The sequence below is a fragment of the Bos taurus genome, unplaced genomic scaffold, assembly GCF_002263795.3.
Source record: "Bos taurus isolate L1 Dominette 01449 registration number 42190680 breed Hereford unplaced genomic scaffold, ARS-UCD2.0 Leftover_ScbfJmS_1493, whole genome shotgun sequence".
Classification (NCBI taxonomy): Eukaryota; Metazoa; Chordata; class Mammalia; order Artiodactyla; family Bovidae; genus Bos; species Bos taurus.
This window is the reverse complement of record NW_020190594.1, coordinates 28,811-46,895: the sequence shown is the minus strand read 5'-3', so window position 1 is coordinate 46,895 and position 18,085 is coordinate 28,811. Positions and strand designations below refer to the sequence as shown.

General features: G+C 45.1%; 1 protein-coding gene and 1 non-coding gene across 2 annotated transcripts; one reads left to right on the top strand and one right to left on the bottom strand.

Moving 5' to 3' along the window:
* Positions 1-8,284: 8,284 nt before the first annotated feature.
* On the bottom strand, positions 8,285-9,166 carry LOC100848225 (protein FAM209-like). The gene has a single exon (XM_015461600.3). It carries the CDS (start codon positions 8,974-8,976, stop codon positions 8,344-8,346), a length of 633 nt encoding a protein of 210 aa, XP_015317086.2. The 5' UTR covers positions 8,977-9,166; the 3' UTR covers positions 8,285-8,343.
* Positions 9,167-17,654: 8,488 nt separating this feature from the next.
* On the top strand, positions 17,655-17,780 carry LOC112445491 (U6atac minor spliceosomal RNA). The gene has a single exon (XR_003033690.1). It is a non-coding gene; the product is annotated as a U6atac minor spliceosomal RNA (small nuclear RNA).
* Positions 17,781-18,085: the final 305 nt, after the last annotated feature.

The window sequence follows — 18,085 nt, the reverse complement described above, 5'->3', positions numbered from 1 at the left end:
ATCTCTAAAATGGAAATTAAAACATTACTTCTGTCAGACAGTTGTGGTAAAGATAAAACGATTTATTATATGTGAAGGGCTAAGAAAGGTGCCTGGCACACAGTCATTGCGAAAAATATTTGTTAAAATATTTAAAAATTTTAGGGACTTCTCCGGTGGCCCAGTAGATAAGAATCTGCCTGCCAATGCAGGAGACGTGGGTTCGGTCCCTGGTCTGGGAGGATTCTACTTGCACAGAGCAGATAAGCCTGTGCACCACAACTACTGAGCCCACACACCTAGAGCCTATGATCTGCAACAAGGGAGGAAACTATAATGAAAAGCACGTGCACCGCAGTAAAGAGTGGCCCCTGCTTGCTGCAACTAGAGAAAGCCCACATGTAGCAAAGAAAACCCAGCACTACCAACATTTGAATTATAGGGGTCCCAGAAGAAGAGAAAAAGAAAGGGTATGAGAAAATTTTTGAAGAGATTATAGCGATCTTTCTCATCCTTCAGACTTTGAACATATGATTCATGTGGGGTTTGATGCAGTCACTGGGGAACTAATTGTAAGTAAGCTTCTTATTTTGTTTCATAACACATGAAACATTTTTTTTTTCTTTGTGAAAATAGGTTTCAAAGAAGAATTGCCATGTCCCAAAATGTCAGACTTGATATCTTTGGTGATTTCAAGGAAGATGGACTTTGCCTAGACTATCACAGAATGAACTAGAGAGTGGCAAGAGAATTGGCAAAATTATTTTGTTCATCGTGGCAAAAATGTCTAATTGTGGTTAGCCTTCAACTTAATTCAGTTCAGTTCAGTTGCTCAGTCGTGCCGAACTCTTTGCTACCCCATGGACTGCAGAACACCAGGCCTCCCTGTCCATCACCAACTCCCAGAGTTTACTCAAACTCATGTCCATTGAGTCCGTGATGCCATCTAACCATTTCATCCTCGGTCATCCCCTTCTCCTCCCGCCTTCAATCTTTCCCAGCATCAGGGTCTTTTCTAATGAGTCAGCTCTTTGCATCAGGTGACCAAAGGATTGGAGTTTCAGCTTCAACATCAGTCCTTCCAATGAATATTCAGGACTGATTTCCTTTAGGGTGGACTGGTTGGATCTCCTTGCAGTCCAAGGGACTCTCAAGAGTCTTCTCCAATACCACAGTTCAAAAGCATCAATTCTTTGGCTTTCTTTATAGTCCAACTCTCACATCCATACATGACTACTAGAAAAACCATAGCCTTGACTAAACGGACCTTTGTTGGCAAAGTAATGTCTCTGCTCTTTAATATGCTGTCTAGGTTGGTCATAACTTTCCTTCCAAAGAGTAAGCATCTTTTAATTTCATGGCAACAGTCACCATTTGCAGTGATTTTGGAGCCCCCCAAAATGAAGTCTGACACTGTTTCCACTGTTTCCCCATCTATTTGCCATGAAGTGATGGGACCAGATGCCATGATCTTAGTTTTCTGAATGTTGAGTTTTAAGCCAAATTTTTCACTCTCCTCTTACCATGGCACAGGGAACGTAGTCCAGATAGACTCAACTTGAGATTGTTCTTTATCACTTGACTATTTCCTTTTCCATGTTGGGGAAATTTTCAAAATGTTGGTGCATTTAATATTGTCCCAGAGATCTCTGAGACTATCCTCAGTTATTTTCATTCTTTTTACTTTATTCTGTTCTTCAGCAGTCATTTCCACCATTTTATCTTCCAGCTCACTGATCCATTCTTCTGCTTCAGATATTCTGCTATTGATTCCTTCTAAAGTATTTTTAATTTCGGTAATTGTGTTGTTCTCTGTATGTTTATTCTTTAATTCTTCTAGGTCTTTGTTAATTGATTCTTGCATTTTCTCCATCCTGTTTTCAAGGTTTTTTTTTTTTTTATCATCTTTACTATCATTATTCTGAATTCTTTTTCAGGTAGGTTGCCTATTTCTTCTTCATTTATTTGGACTTTAGTGCTTTTAGTTTGTTCCTTCATTTGTGCAGTATTTCTCTGACTTTTCATTACTTTTTTAAATCTTATTGTGATTGAGATCTCCTTTTCCCAGGCTTCAGGGTTGAATTCTTTCTACCTTTTGGTTTCTGCCCTCCTAAGATTGGTCCCGTGGTATGTGTAAGCTTCATTTAGGATGATATTTGTGCTGAGTATTTTTTTTTCTCTGATGGGCAAGGCTGAGTGAGGTGGTAATCCTGTCTGCTGATGATTGGGTTTGTATTTTTGTCTTCTTTGTTGTTTGGATGAGGTGTCCTGCACAGAGTGCTACTGGTGGTTGGGGGATGCCAGGTCTTGTACTGAAGTGGTTTCATTTGTGGGAGTTCTCACTATTTGATACTCTCTAGGGTTAGGAGTTTTCTGGTAGTCTAGGGTCTTGGAGTCAGTGCTCCCACTCCAAAGGTCAGGGCTTGATCTCTGGCCAGAAATGGAGATTCAACAGGCAGTTTGTTATGGCATTAAAAGAGATTAAAACAAATACCCAAAAATGAGAAATGAAAGATGAGCCCCAGACAAATGGCAGTTACAAAATCAGGCAAATAATAATTAAAATAATGGAATATATACATATACATATACACCCATTAGTCAAAATCAAAACAGTCCAACAAAAATAAAGCACAATAGATTGACCTAGTGAACAAAGGAAACCAAAAATGATATCCACCAGTTAAGAACAAACTAACTAAAGCACAAACTGGAAAATAAAAGTAAAGCAAGGTGCCAACTGGGGAATACAGCAATGAAAACAAAACTAACGAATATGGTGAGAAAAAGAAAGGAAAGATAGAAAATAGAAATGCGGGGGTGGTCCTAAGATGGCGGAGGAATAGGACGGGGAGACCACTTTCTCCTCCACAAATTCATCAAAAGAATATTTGAACGCTGAGTAAATTCCACAAAACAACTTCTGAATGCCATCAGAGGACATCAGGCACCCAGAAAAGCAGCCCATTGTCTTTGAAAGAAGTAGGAAAAAATATAAAAGATAAAAAGAGAGACAAAGAGGTAGGGATGGAGCTCCGTCCTGGAAAGGGAGTCTTAAAAAAGAAAGAAGTTTCCAAACACCAGGAAACACTCTCACTGCCGAGTCTGTGGCGAGCCTTGGAACCACAGAGGGCAACATAACTGGGAAGAAAAATAAGTAAATAATTAAAACCCACAGATTACGTGCCCAACCGTAATTCCCCCAGTGGAGAAGCAGCGCAGACGCCTGCATCTGCCACTAGCAAGTGGGGGTTGGGCAGGGAGGCGTGGGCTGCATTGCTTAGAGTAAGGACCGGGCCTGAATGCCCCAAGGTCAATCTGAGGGAACCAACTTGGTATAGCAAACCGGACTGTGGGATAGCTACCACGTGAAAAGCCCTAGCCTAAGACACCATCTGGAGAAGGCAATGGCACCCCACTCCAGTACTCTTGCCTGGAAAATCCCATGGACAGAAGAGCCTGGTAGGCTGCAGTCCATGGGGTAGCTGAGGGTTGGACATGACTGAAGCAACTTAGCAGTAGCAGCAGCAAGACACCATCAGGCCCACTCACAGAACAAAGGACTGAGCAGAGCTAGCCCGGCCCATCCCCCTGCCTGGTGAAAGGCAGGAGAGGGCAGCCAGAGCCAGAAGGGGGCAATAGCGGCCCCAGAGAGGCATTATCTACCAAACTGCAAGCAGGTTTCTTTGCTAACCAAGACTTCTTGGGATTCTGGATGGTTAACATCCGCCTGAGAATGTGCGCCGGTTGTACACCCAGAAAACCAAGTGACAGGGACAGGGGAGGCCATAAGTTGCAGCGACCATGCTCGCCAAACACCTGGTAACCTGAGCTGCTCAGACCTGGGAAGGACACAAAACGTAGGCCCAACCGAGTCTGCGCCTTTGAAGAATACCCGAGTACCTGAACCTAAGTGGCTTAGACCTGGGAAGTGCATACAACCCAGGGCCGGCCTCAGACAGTTCCCTGCAGAGCAACCTAGAGCCTAAGCAGTGTAGACAGGGAAAGCACACACGCTGTGAGCGGGGGCATAGCCAGTGTGGCTGACACTGGGAGCATGTGCCGGTGTTATTCGTTTGCAGCGTCCCTCCCTCCCCACAGCACGACTGAATAAGTGAGCCTGAAAAAGTGTCCACCACCGCCGCCTTGTGTCAGAGTGGAAGTTAGACACTGAAGAGACCAGCAAACAGAAGAAGCTAAAACAGAGGGAACCTCGTGGAAATGACAGGTGCAATTAAAACCCTGTAGTTAGTACAGACTACATAGGAAGGGGCCTATAGCTCTTGAGAAATATAAGCTGCATCAAGGAACTATTTGAAAATGAACTGATCCCACACTGCCCACAACAAACCAGAGAAAGTCCTAGATATATTTTTACTATCATTGTTTAATTTTTTTTATTTTTAAGTCCTATATTACTCCTTTAATTTTCATTTTTATAACCTCCTATTACTTTGCAAAAAAAAGAGAGACCCTATTTTTTAAAGCAAACTTCATATATATATATATATATATATATATATATATATATTATAATTCTTGTGACTTTGTTTTCTTTTTTTTTTCTTTAATATTGTATTTTTGAAAAACCAACCTCTACTCTAGATTTTTAATCTTTGCTTTTTTGTATTTGTTATCAATTTTGTACCTTTAAGAACCCAATCTTCATTACCCATTTTTACTTGGGAGCGAGATCCCTGGCCTGATTGCTCTCTCCGCCTTTGGACTCTCCTTTTTCTCTACCAGGTCTCCTCTATCTCCTCCCTTCCCCTTCTCTTCTCTACCCAATTCTGTGAATCTCTTTGTGTGTTCTGGAGTGTCCCTAAGTGTGGAGAACACTTAGGGAACTGATTACTGAATGGCTCTGTCTCTCTCCTTTTGATTCCCCCCTTTTATCCTCCTGGTCACCTCTGTCTCCTTCCTCCTCTTCTCTTCTCTGTGTAACTCCGTGAAGATCTCTGAGGGATACAGACTGTGGAGAGCACATAGGGAAGTGATTACTGGCTAGCTTGCTCTCTCCGCTTTTGATCCCACCTCATCTCATCCGGATGACCTCTGTCTCCCTCCTACCTCTTCTCTTCTCCATGTAACTCTGTGTACCTCTCCAGGTGTCCCTCACTGTGGAGAAAATTTTCATCATTAACCTAGATGTTTTATCAATGGTGCTGTATAGATGGAGAAGTCTGGAGGCTACTGTAAAAATAAGACTGAAAACCAGAAGCAGGAGGCTTAAGTAAAAATCCTGAGAACCCCAGAGAACTCCTGACTCCAGGGAACATTAATCGACAGGAGCTCATCAAACACCTCCATACCTACACTGAAACCAAGCACCACCCAAGGGCCAACAAGTTCCAGAGAAAGACATACCATGCAAATTCTCCAGCAACACAGGAACATAGCCCTGAGCTTCAATATACACGCTGCCCAAAGTCACTCCAAACCCATTGACATCTCATAACTCATTACTGGACACTTAATTGCACTCCAGAGAGAGGAAATCCAGCTCCACCCACCAGAACACCGACACAAGCTTCCCTAACCAGGAAACCTTGACAAGCCACCCATACAACCCCACCCACAGTGAGGAAACTCCACAATAAAGAGAACGCCACAAACTGCCAGAATACAGAAAGGCCACCCCAAACACAGCAGTATAAGCAAGATGAAGAGACAGAGGAATACCCAGCAGGTAAAGGAACAGGATAAATGCCCACCAAACCAAACAAAAGAGGAAGAGATGGAGAATCTACCTGATAAAGAATTCTGAATAATGATAGTGAAAATGATCCAAAATCTTGAAAACAAAATGGAATCACAGATAAACAGCCTGGAGACAAGAATTGAGAAGATTCAAGAAAGGTTTAACAAGGACCTAGAAGAAATAAAAAAGAGTCAATATATAATGAATAATGCAATAAATGATATTAAAAACACTCTAGAGGGAATGAACAGGAGAATAACAGAGGTAGAAGATAGGATTAGTGAGGTAGAAGATAGAATGGTAGAAATAAATGAATCAGAGAGGAAAAAAGAAAAATGAATTAAAAGAAATGAGGACAATCTCAGAGGCCTCTGGGAAAATGTTAAACGCCCCAACATTCGAATCATAAGAGTCCCAGAAGAAGAAGACAAAAAGAAAGACCATGAGAAAATACTTGAAGAGATAATAGCTGAAAACTTCCCTAAAATGGGGAAGGAAATAATCACCCAAGTCCAAGAAACCCAAGAGTCCCAAACAGGATAAGCCCAAGGCGAAACACCCCAAGACACATATTAATCAAATTAACAAAGATCAAACACAAAGAACAAATATTAAAAACAGCAAAGGAAAAACAACAAATAACACACAAGGGGATTCCCATATGATAACAGCTGATCTTTCTTTAATAGAAACTCTTCAGGGTAGGAGGGAATGGCAGGACATAGTTAAAGTGATGAAAGAAAATAACCCGCAGCCCACATTACTGTTCCCAGCAAGGATCTCATTCAAATATGAAGGAGAAATCAAAATCTTTACAGACAAGAAAAAGCTGAGAGAATTCAGCACCACCAAACCAGCTCTCAAACAAATGCTAAAGGATCTTCTCTAGACAGGAAACACAACAAGGGTGTATAAACTCAAACCCAAAACAATAAAGTAAATGGCAACGGGATCATTAGTTCAGTTCAGTCACTTAGTCGTGTCCGACTCTTTGTGAGCCCATGAATCGCAGCACACCAGGCCTCTCTGTCCATCACCAACTCCCGGAGTTCACTGAGACTCACGTCCATCGAGTCAGTGATGCCATCCAGCCATCTCATAGGGACACAGTCCACCTCACCTCCGTAGGTTGCCCTTCAACACTGTGTTGATCTCTGGCCTGCTATGCGGGCAGCTTAGATTCTAATCTGGTCCTACTCCTGTGTCTGCTTGCTTCCAATGTCCACAGCTATCAGAACTAGCACATTTTCTTATGTAGGAGCTCTCAGGGTCCTTTTATATATTCCGTAGACAGAGAATCTGCCTAGTTGATTGTGTGGATTTAATCTGCAGCTTGTACAGCTGGTGGGATGGTTTTGGGTCTTCCTTAGCCACACTGCCCCTGGGTTTCAATTGTGGTTTTATTTCCACCTCTGCAGGTGGGTCGTCCACTGCACTTTACTCCTGAGGCTGCACTGGAGGACTTGGGTCTGCCCCAGTGAGGGCCAGGTATGGAGGTGGTGCAGCTGCTTGGGTCACAGGGGTTCTGGCAGCACCAGATACTCAGGGGAGTTGGCAGCTAGGGCAGCAGGAGGTATAGTACTCTAGAAGACTATGGGGAACCAGTATTGGCCAATACACTCCAGTATTCTTGCCTGGAGAACCCCACTGACAGAGAAACCTGGCAGGCCACAGCCCACGGGGTCTCAAAGAGGTGGACACAACCAAAGTGACACCGTGTGCATAGATGCAGAGCCTGTGGAAGCTCTGCCCCAGTGAGGGTTGAACATGAAGGTGATGCAGCTGCTTGGGTCACGGGGACCCTGATGACACCAAATCTGCAGGGACACAGACTGCCTCAGCCACGGCAGTTATGGCCCTATCAGAGTTTGTTTTTGTTTGTTTGTTTGTTTGTTGAGCCTCTGGTAGCTAGCAATCAGAAGGCCTCTTTGGCTAGTCTTTCTCCATAGCTCTGCGGGTTCAGGCATTTAGACAGTTCCCTTGCCTGGGGTCCTTCTCTGTTGTTCCGTGTCAGGCACATAGAGGACCCCCTCCTGCCCCCACTGGGGTCCTACTCTGTGGATCGGCGCGTCAGGCATTTAAAGGGGCATCCTGGGTGGGGTCCTACTTTGTAGATCTGAATGTCAGGCACATAGAGGGTCCCCGCCCCCCTGCTGGGGTCCTACTCTGTGGATCAGCGTGTCAGGCACTTAAAGGGGCACCCTGAGTGGGGTACTACTCTGTACTTCGGTGGGTGATAGGCCAGCCTTGCTATTGTTCAGCTGAACAAGAGGAACTCTCATTCATTGTTAATGGGGATGCAAAATGGTACAGTCATTTTGGAAGCAATGTCTTACTTAGCTAAACACTGTCATACCCTATGACCTAGCAATTTTGCTCCTAGATAGTTCACCAAATAATTTGAAAGCTAATGCCCACACAAAAACATGCACATGAGTTCTCCAGGCCAGAATACTGGAGTGGGTAGCCTTTCCCTTCTCCAGGGGATCTTCCCAAGCCAGGGATCGAACGCAGGTCTCTCAGTCTGGAAAACACTGCATGATACCAATTATACCACATTCTGGAAAAGGTAAAACTGTAGCGCGAATAAAAAATATCAGAGGCTTTTTTCCTTTTGCTTCAAAATACTTTTATTAGTTTGGATACAGTTTGTCAACACTCAACTATTCTTCTTCTTTGATGCGAAAATCCACTTCATCGGGGGCTCGGGTGTCCCATATCTCATATATCGTAATGTTATTCCATCCGTCAGCAAGAACCTGGATATTGGGACATTGGCGTTGATCACCGGTTGCAGCAGTGAGTTTCAGACTCCGGACCCTGGACACAAGGTTCACCAGTGTCGTCTCGACCTGGGTTAAGGCACCGCACATAGAGTCTTTGTAGGGGGAAGCCCTTATCTTCTTTCTTCCTGGAGAGCCAGATGAACAGCCCTGACGGCCAGGAGGAGTGCCCGCGATACTTTTGTCATCGCCTCCAGGAAACTTCAGGATCACCAAAAACATGAGGAAGATTAACAGCCAGTGCGACTTGCTCCCAAACCAGCCTGGGACATGCTCTGGTTGATTCTGCCGAACGCGGAAGTGCCTTCCACTGGGCACTATCCACGGCAGTTCTTCGGCTTCATCTCTCAGAACATAAAACACATAGGCAAAGACAAACGAGATAAACGTAGGCCAAAAAAATAACCATATTACAGAGCGCATCGTGAGCTGAGACCAAGTGGCTCCTGGTGCGCTGGTCTGCGCTGGCACCTGGAGACTGAGGACCAGGCAGGGCTGGGCCCTTGGTGACATCACAGAGGGCCCCACCCCCACCAGAACCCATGTGGCCAGGGTATGACTTCAGGGCAGAGGGTAAGGAGGCCTGCAGGGGTCAACCGGGAGTAGGGTTTAGAGGGACATGGGGACATTTCCAGTGGGCAATTGAAAACGAGGCGAGGAGTGACAGAGTGCCATCCCCATGCCAGTGTATTCTTTCTGAACCTGGTGTTCTACTGGGAGGGTGGGTCCATCTTCTATTTTTATTTTTCCATTTGTTGAATCCAGACACTGTGGTGAGCAGAGCAGAACCAGGGGCATGTGCCCCTGTGGAGCAGACAGCCAAGTGGGAAAGAAAGATATTAAACCAGAGGCCACAAACTAGGAGCCACTGATGTTTTGTGCGGCCTACCACTGTCCTAAAAATGATTGTGCTCAGTGCTAAGTCCTGTCTGACTCTTTGCCACCCCATGGACTGTAGCCTGCCAGGTTCCTCTGGAGAAGGAAAGTCAGGGGCATCACCAGTGATGCAGTAGGGGTGGGCAATGAGGTAGGTACTCTCTAAGATCCCTCCCAGATCAGAGGTTCTATGATCCTGCATGGCAATTTCCCAGAGGGCAGGGATGCACCTCCTGGGCAACAAGCAGTGGAACTGGCACATCTCTGGGGAGTTGCTGAGTTGGCAAAACTACACTGTCTCTGATGCACCTGTGGATGAGCAAGTACTGGCTGCACTCCTCTCCCCGTCTGTGCATGTCTAACTGCCACATGTGTTTGAAGGTGACCTTGCTCTGCAGGTGTGGCTTGAGAGCTGTGTTCCTTCCTTCTCTAGGAAGACGACCCTTCTTTGTGCTGTGCGAGTTGACAGTCCGAATGCATGTGTATGGCTGCAGCACTTGGCACTTTGCCTTTCTGTCTGGGCCGGTTGTTTTCAGACTTGAGTGTGTATCAGGGTCACCTAGAGGGCTTGCAAAGTCCCATATTGCTGGATCTCAGTCCCCAGTCAGTCCTGGGTGGGACTTGAAGACTGCCACTTCTGCAGGTCTCTGGGCAACACTGAGAACCACCCTCCAGACAATGGCTTCACTCACAAAGACGTGGCTTCCCTCTGACTGCTGTGCACTGGACCTGAGGGGCCAGTGGAGTGGAGTGGCAGCAAGAGCACCGAACTGGAGCCTGAAGACCAGGGTTCTACACTGCACCTGCCCTCTTGCGAGCTGTGTGACCTTAGGCAAGCCTCAGCACCTCTCTGTGCCTGTAGCTGCCTCACAGGCACAAGGACGCGATGAAGTTGGTGACTGCTACTCTGGGTGTTTCTGCAATTCAGAGTTGGTCTGTCACTCTTGTCCTGAGCCTAGTCTTCCCAATTGGGAAGCCAGATACCCCCACAGCACCCCACCCCCAAGCATCCAAGTGCCCACTTCTGTCCACAATCACTCCCAGCTGGAGTGGTCCACTTGCTTGGGGGTCTCCTCCTACAGCCAGCCGTGTATGGAGCCCAAAGGGTGAAACTGGTGTCTCCCTCTTAGAGATCCACATCTACCACTTGGGGGTATGTGTGTCTTGAGTGTGCTATTTCAAACGCCTTTTAGCACAGAGATAAGGATACAGAATCCTAGAGCTAGTCTCCTGCTGGTAAACTCTGATGCTAACGACTTACTGTGTTACCTTGGGCAAGTTAGTTAACATCTCTGAGCCTCACATACCCGACTTTAAAATGGAAAAACAGTACCTACTTCATGGGATTGCTGTGAGGACTAAATGAGATCATGTATGCCAGGCCTTTACTCCTGGCACATAGTAAGTGCTTAACATGGTAGCTTTTGTTTCTCTAAATGAAGCTATTGGCCCTCTTTATAACACCAGACATTAAAATTACATTAAACAATGGAAACAATGACAGACTTTATTTTCTTGGGCTCCAAAATCACAGCAGAGGTGACTGCAGGTCAGCTCAGTCGCTCAGTCGTGTCCGACTCTTTGCTACCCCATGAATCGCAGCACGCCAGGCCTCCCTGTCCATCACCAACTCCCGGAGTTCACCCAGACTCACGTCCATTGAGTCAGTGATGCCATCCAGCCATCTCATCCTCTGTCATCCCCTTCTCCTCCTGCCCCCAATCCCTCCCAGCATCAGTCTTTTCCAATGGGTCAACTCTTCGCATGAGGTGGCCAAAGTACTGGAGTTTCAGCTTTAGCATCATTCCTTCCAAAGAAATCCCAGGGCTGATCTCCTTCAGAATGGACTGGTTGGATCTCCTTGCAGTCCAAGGGACTCTCAAGAGTCTTCTCCAACACCACAGTTCAAAAGCATCAATTCTTCGGCGCTCAGCCTTCTTCAAAGTCCAACTCTCACATCCATACATGACCACAGGAAAAACCATAGCCTTGACTAGACGAACCTTTGTTGGCAAAGTAATGTCTCTGCTTTTGAATATGCTATCTAGGTTGGACATAACTTTTCTTCCAAGGAGTTAGCGTCTTTTAAATTCACGGCTGCAGTCACCATCTGTAGTGATTTTGGAGCCCAGAAAAATAAAGTCTGACACTGTTTCCACTGTTTCCCCATCTATTTCCCATGAATTGGTGGGACTGGATGCCAAGATCTTCATTTTCTGAATGTTGAGCTTTAAGCCAACTTTTTCACTCTCCACTTTCACCTTCATCAAGAGGCTTTTTAGTTCCTCTTCACTTTCTGCCATAAGGGTGGTGTCATCTGCATATCTGAGGTTATTTATATTTCTCCTGGAAATCTTGATTCCAGCTTGTGTTTCTTCCAGCCCAGCGTTTCTCCTGATGTACTCTGCATAGAAGTTAAATAAGCAGGGTGACAATATACAGCCTTGACGAACTCCTTTTCCTATTTGGAACCAGTCTGTTGTTCCATGTCCAGTTCTAACTGTTGCTTCCTGACCTGCATACAAATTTCGCAAGAGGCAGATCAGGTGGTGTGGTATTCCCATCTCTTTCAGAATTTTCCACAGTTTATTGTGATCCACACAGTTAAAGGCATTGGCATAGTCAATAAAGCAGAAATAGATGTTTTTCTGGAACTCTCTTGCTTTTTCTATGATCCAGCGGATGTTGGCAATTTGATCTCTGGTTCCTCTGCCTTTTGTAAAACCTGCTTGAACATCAGGAAGTTCACGGTTCACATATTGCTGAAGCCTGGCTTGGAGAATTTTGAGCATTACTTTACTAGCGTGTGAGATGAGTGCAATTGTGCGGTAGTTTGAGCATTCTTTGGCCTTGCCTTTCTTTGGGATTGGAATGAAAACTGACCTTTTCCAGTCCTGTGGCCACTGCTGAGTTTTCCAAATTTGCTGGCATATTGAGTGCAACACTTTCACAGCATCATCTTTCAGGATTTGGAATAGCTCAACTGGAATTCCAACACCTCCACTAGCTTTGTTTGTAGTGATGCTTTCTAAGGCCCACTTGACTTCACATTCCAGGATGTCTGGCTCTAGGTCAGTGATCACACCATCGTGATTATCTTGGTCGTGAAGATCTTTTTTGTACAGTTCTTCTGTGTATTGTTGCCATCTTTTCTTAATATCTTCTGCTTCTGTTAGGTCCATACCATTTCTGTCCTTTATCGAGCTCATCTTTGCATGAAATGTTCCTTTGGTATCTCTGATTTTCTTGAAGAGATCCCTAGTCTTTCCCATTCTGTTGTTTTCCTCTATTTCTTTGCATTGATCGCTGAAGAAGGCTTTCTTATCTCTTCTTGCTATTCTTTGGAACTCTGCATTCGGATGCTTATATCTTTCCTTTTCTCCTTTGCTTTTCGCTTCTCTTCTTTTCACAGCTATTTGTAATGGCTCTCTCTCCCCAGAGAGCCATTTTGCTTTTTTGCATTTCTTTTCTATGGGAATGGTCTTGATCCCTGTTTCCTGTACAATGTCATGAACCTCATTCCATAGTTCATCAGGCACTCTATCTATGAGATCTAGGCCCTTAAATCTATTTCTCACTTGCACTGTATAATCATAAGGGATTTGATTTAGGTCATACCTGAATGGTCTAGTGGTTTTCCCTATTTTCTTCAATTTAAGTCTGAATTTGGCAATAAGGAGTTCATGGTCTGAGCCACAGTCAGTTCCTGGTCTTGTTTTTGCTGACTGTATAGAGCTTCTCCATCTTTGGCTGCAAAGAATATAATCAGTCTGATTTCGGTGTTGACCACCTGGTGATGTCCATGTATAGAGTCTTCTCTTGTGTTGTTGGAAGAGGGTGTTTGTTATGACCAGCACATTTTCTTGGCAAAACTCTATTAGCCTTTGCCCTGCTTCATTCCGTATTCCAAGGCCAAATTTGCCTGTTACTCCAGGTGTTTCTTAACTTCCTACTTTTGCATTCCAGTCCCCTATAATGAAAAGGACATCTTTTTTGGGTTTTAGTTCTAAAAGGTCTTGTAGGTCTTCATAGAACCGTTCAACTTCAGCTTCTTCAGCATTACTGGTTGGGGCATAGACTTGGATTACTGTAATATTGAATGATTTGCCTTGGAAACGAACAGAGATCATTCTGTTGTTTTTGAGATTGCATCCAAGTACTGCATTTTGGACTCTTTTGTTGACCATGATGGCCACTCCATTTCTTCTGAGGGATTCCTGCCCGCAGTAGTAGATATAATGGTCATCTGAGTTAAATTCACCCATTCCAGTCCATTTCAGTTCGCTGATTCCTAGAATGTCGACATTCACTCTTGCCATCTCTTGTTTGACCACTTCCAATTTGCCCTGATTCATGGACCTGACATTCCAGGTTGCTATGCAATTTTGCTCTTTACAGCATCGGCCCTTGCTTCTATCACCAATCACATCCACAGCTGGTTATTGTTTTTGCTTTGGCTCCATCCCTTCATTCTTTCTGGAGTTATTTCTCCACTGATCTCCAGTAGCATATTGGGCACCTACTGACCTGGGGAGTTTCTCTTTCAGTATCCTATCATTTTGCCTTTTCATACTGTTCATGGGATTCTCAAGGCAAGAATACTGAAGTGGTTTGCCATTCCCTTCTCCAGTGGACCACATTCTGTCAAATCTCTCCACCATGACCCACCCATCTTGGGTTGCCCCACGGGCATGGCTTAGTTTCATTGAGTTAGACAAGGCTGTGGTCCTAGTGTGATTAGATTGACTAGTTTTCTGTGAGTATGGTTTCAGTGTGTTTGCCCTCTGATGCCCTCTTGCAACACCTACCGTCTTACTTGGGTTTCTCTTACCTTGGGCGTGGGGTATCTCTTCACGGCTGCTCCAGCAAAGCGCAGCCATTGCTGCTTACCTTGGACGAGGATGTGACTGCAGCCTTGAAATTAAAAGATGCTTGCTTCTTGGAAGAAAAGCTATGACCAACGTAGACAGCATATTAAAAAGCAGAGACATTAGTATGCCAACAATGGTCCGTCTAGTCAAAGTTATGGTTTTTTCAGTAGTCATGTATGGATGTGAGAGTTGGACTATAAAGAAAGCTGAGCACCAAAGAATTGATGCTTTTGAACTATGATGTTGGAGAAGACTCTTGAGAGTCCCTTGGACTGAAAGGAGATCCAACCAGTCAATCCTAAAGGAAATCAGTCCTGAATATTCGTTGGAAGGACTGATGTTGAAGCCGAAACTCCAATACTTTGGCCACCTAATGCAAGGAACTGACTCATTAGAACAGACCCTGATGCTGGGAAAGATTGAAGGTGGGAGGAGAAGGGGACGACAGAGGATGAGATGGTTGCATGGCATCACCAACTCGATGGACATGAGTTTGAGCAGGCTCTGGGATTTGGTGATGGACAGGGAAGCCTGATGTGCTACAGTCCATGGGGTCGCAAAGAATCAGACATGACTGAGAGACTGAACTGAACTGATTGCATTAGACATGCAGGGAAGCTGAAAACACTATGGCTACAGGTATCCTACTTTCTTAATACCTCCTATGGTACATAATAAAAATGATAAAACACTATGGCTACAAGTGTCCAACTTTCTTAATACCTCCTATGGTACATAATAAAAATGATAATACCTATAGTAACACTAGGGCTTCCCAGGTGACCCTAGTGGTAAAGAATCCACCTGCCAATGCAGGACACATAAGAGACTGGGATTTGACCCCTCAGGATTCGATCCCTGCATCAGGAAGATCTCCTGGAGACGGGAATGGCAACCTACTCCAGTATTCTTGCCTGAAGAATCCCTATGGACAGAGGATCCTGGCAGGCTACAGTCCATGCGGTCGCAAAGTGTCAGACACAACTGAGGCGACTTATCCACTGCAAGACATGGATTCATGTACAAGTATTCTCAGTTCAGTTCAGTCACTGATAGTGGCTGGCATGGGGCAGAAGCTGCACTGGCTTGAAGGCTCCAGGTTGCAACAGACTAGATACCACTCCTGTCACCCTTCTGACTTCCAGCTCTCCTAAGGGCAGTCTTTTCCAGGTTCATGTGATAATAGGCCATGGTCCTCTCCAGGACACTCTTCATCCCAACTAAATTGCCTTCTGGTACTTGGTGGCAATAGGATAGTATGAGTAGAAAACTGAAATAGTACCCAGTGGCAGGCGGGAATTGCCATTTACCCTTAAGGGTTCAGGGGATCCCTTTCCAGATTAGTGGATTTCTTTCTTGCCAGACTCCACACAGATGCCCTAGACAGGCAGAAAGAGGCCAAGGAGTTCTCCATTTGTCAAACATTCATTTACCAGTGCGAGTGCTGCTGTGGCAGGTCCACAGCTGCCTGAGCCAAGGATTTGATGGTGTAGAGAAGCAGTAAAGATGAAGCCTGAATACAGGGGGTCTCATGAGATCTGGTTCATCAGCTGTTTGAAAAGCTGTTGTGCAAGCTTCAGGCTGTCATCAGATGCAGGAACTGTCTGAAATAGCAGAGGGTTTTGGTCACCCTCCGAGATTTGATCAGGGGTGTCAGTGACCTGGAAGTCTAACTCTGCATAGCCTTGGATCCCATGGGGCTTTGTCTGGGAAGTTGGGAATTAACAAAATTGAGAACGTTTCCATATGGTTACAGAACTGACACTGCAGACAGAGTTCTGGCAGAATTAGGTGCTTAGTGTTGCAGTTGTATCCGACTCTTTGCGACCCCATGGACCGGGGCCCACCAGTCTCCTCTGTCCATGGAGTTCTCCAGGCAGGAATACTGGAGTGAGTTGCCATTTCCTTCTCTAGGGGATCTTCCCAACCCAGGGATCGAACTCGAGTCTCCTGAATTGGCAGGCAGATTCTTTACCACTGAGCCACCAGAGTCAGAGTTGTTGATTTTTCTTTCTACAAAGACTATTCTTTGTATATATTCTTTGTATACCTTCTGGGGAGGTAGAGGATCTGGTGAAGCTTGGCAAAAACTCATGCTGGAATGTTTGTGGAGGCAAATGTGAGCAAAATCCTGAGATGTACAGGATGCAGTTGCCCTGAGGATGGTAGAAGTTTGGCTTTATAGTCAGAGGAAGTCAGGGATGAAGAAGCAGGGTGGAGCTGAGAGATAAAGTTTGCAAGTGACACGATATCTAGCCAGAACATTTGCATAATGCCACATGTGAACTTTTTCCTATACCTCATGGGAGAAATGATGCTTCAGTCCACCGGGTTCCTCTGTTCATGGGATTCTCCAGTCAAGAATACTGGAGTAGGTTGCCATTTCCTCCTACAGAGGATCTTCCTAACCCAGGCATTGAACCCGCATCTCCTGCTGCTCCTGCATTGCAAGCAGATTCTTTACCACTGAGCCACTGGGCAAGCCCCTTGCTATACCTCAGTGATCCTTATTTTTCTGAATCATAGAGTGGGGTTCACCCACACTGGGGCTGGCTTAAACCATGTGAATTGGCTGGGCAGGGTCCACAGAGTGTTCCAAAACCTTTTAGTCTATCAGAAATTTGGAAGTAGTTACCATATGTCCTGGGATGTGCCAGTGTCTGACACATTGTGATTGAGGGCATAGGGATGCTAGGTCTCTGTTGGCATCCAGAGCTGGATTAGGCTTGGTTAACCCTTTGCCAGCAGGACGGGCTGGTCTTCCTGATGGGCAGACTTGCTACATCAAGGGCACAAGAAAGTTCAACTTCAAAGACTGGAATTTCACATTCAGGAAATCTAGAAATGTCACTGGAAGTTCAGCAGAATCATTTACAGTTTAGTTTTGCTTTTGTTTTAAATTGCATATGAGGTAGACATCATAGTCTTTTGCATGCTTTCAGGTCTCTGAGGGTCCTAAGTGGGCCTGGACAACAAGCCCAACAGCTTGGGAACAGTGACTGTATTAGACTGGATTACAATTATGAAAGCCTTTGGCATGGCAGCCCCTCCTGGCCACGGGCACCTACAATGGCGCCATCTGGTGGCATATGCCGTGCCATGGGGAATGAGTTTGAACCTGCCACAGAGCTGTTCCAGCTTCCTGGAGGAGGGAAGATGGGCTCCTATGGCAACGGTGAGGAGGTGAGGCCTGGCCTTGTGGTGTGGTGGTCAGCTCCACACCTGAGTTTCTATTCTGTTCTGCCTGCAGACTTGTTCCTTTCACAGCATCCCAGCACCCAGCATGAGCCCTAAGCACAGATACATCCATCTAGTTCCTGGGCCAGACTCACACAGAATTCCTAAGAGCTGGGAGTTTGACTTTGGGGTGCCATGGAAACCTTTAGTAGACCTATGAACCTGACAGAACCTCTGTTTAGAACCATTTTTTAAAGTTTAATTTTAGTGTTGTATGAAAGGAGAGAAGGTTAGCACTCCCCTTGACAAGGATGGAAGAGGCTCTCGGGCCTGACAACACGCATACGGTTAAGGCATTGCCACCTACTTCGTGGCATCTAACCACTGTTTTTGGAAGCTACAGGCAATAGATCAAAACCCTGTGGTTACTACGGACTACATAGGAAGGGGCCTATAGATCTTGAGAAATATAAATCTGACCAAGGAACTAGCCAAAAATGAACTGAACCCACAACACCCACAAAAAAAAAAAAAAAAAAAAGTCCTAGATATATTTTTATTATTTTTACAATCATTCTTTCTTTTTTTTTAATTAAAAAAAAATTTTAAGTCCTCTATTGTTCCTTTAATTTTCACTTTTATAACCTATTACTTTGCAAAAAAAAAAAAAAGACCCTATTTTTTTCTTCTTCAGCAAA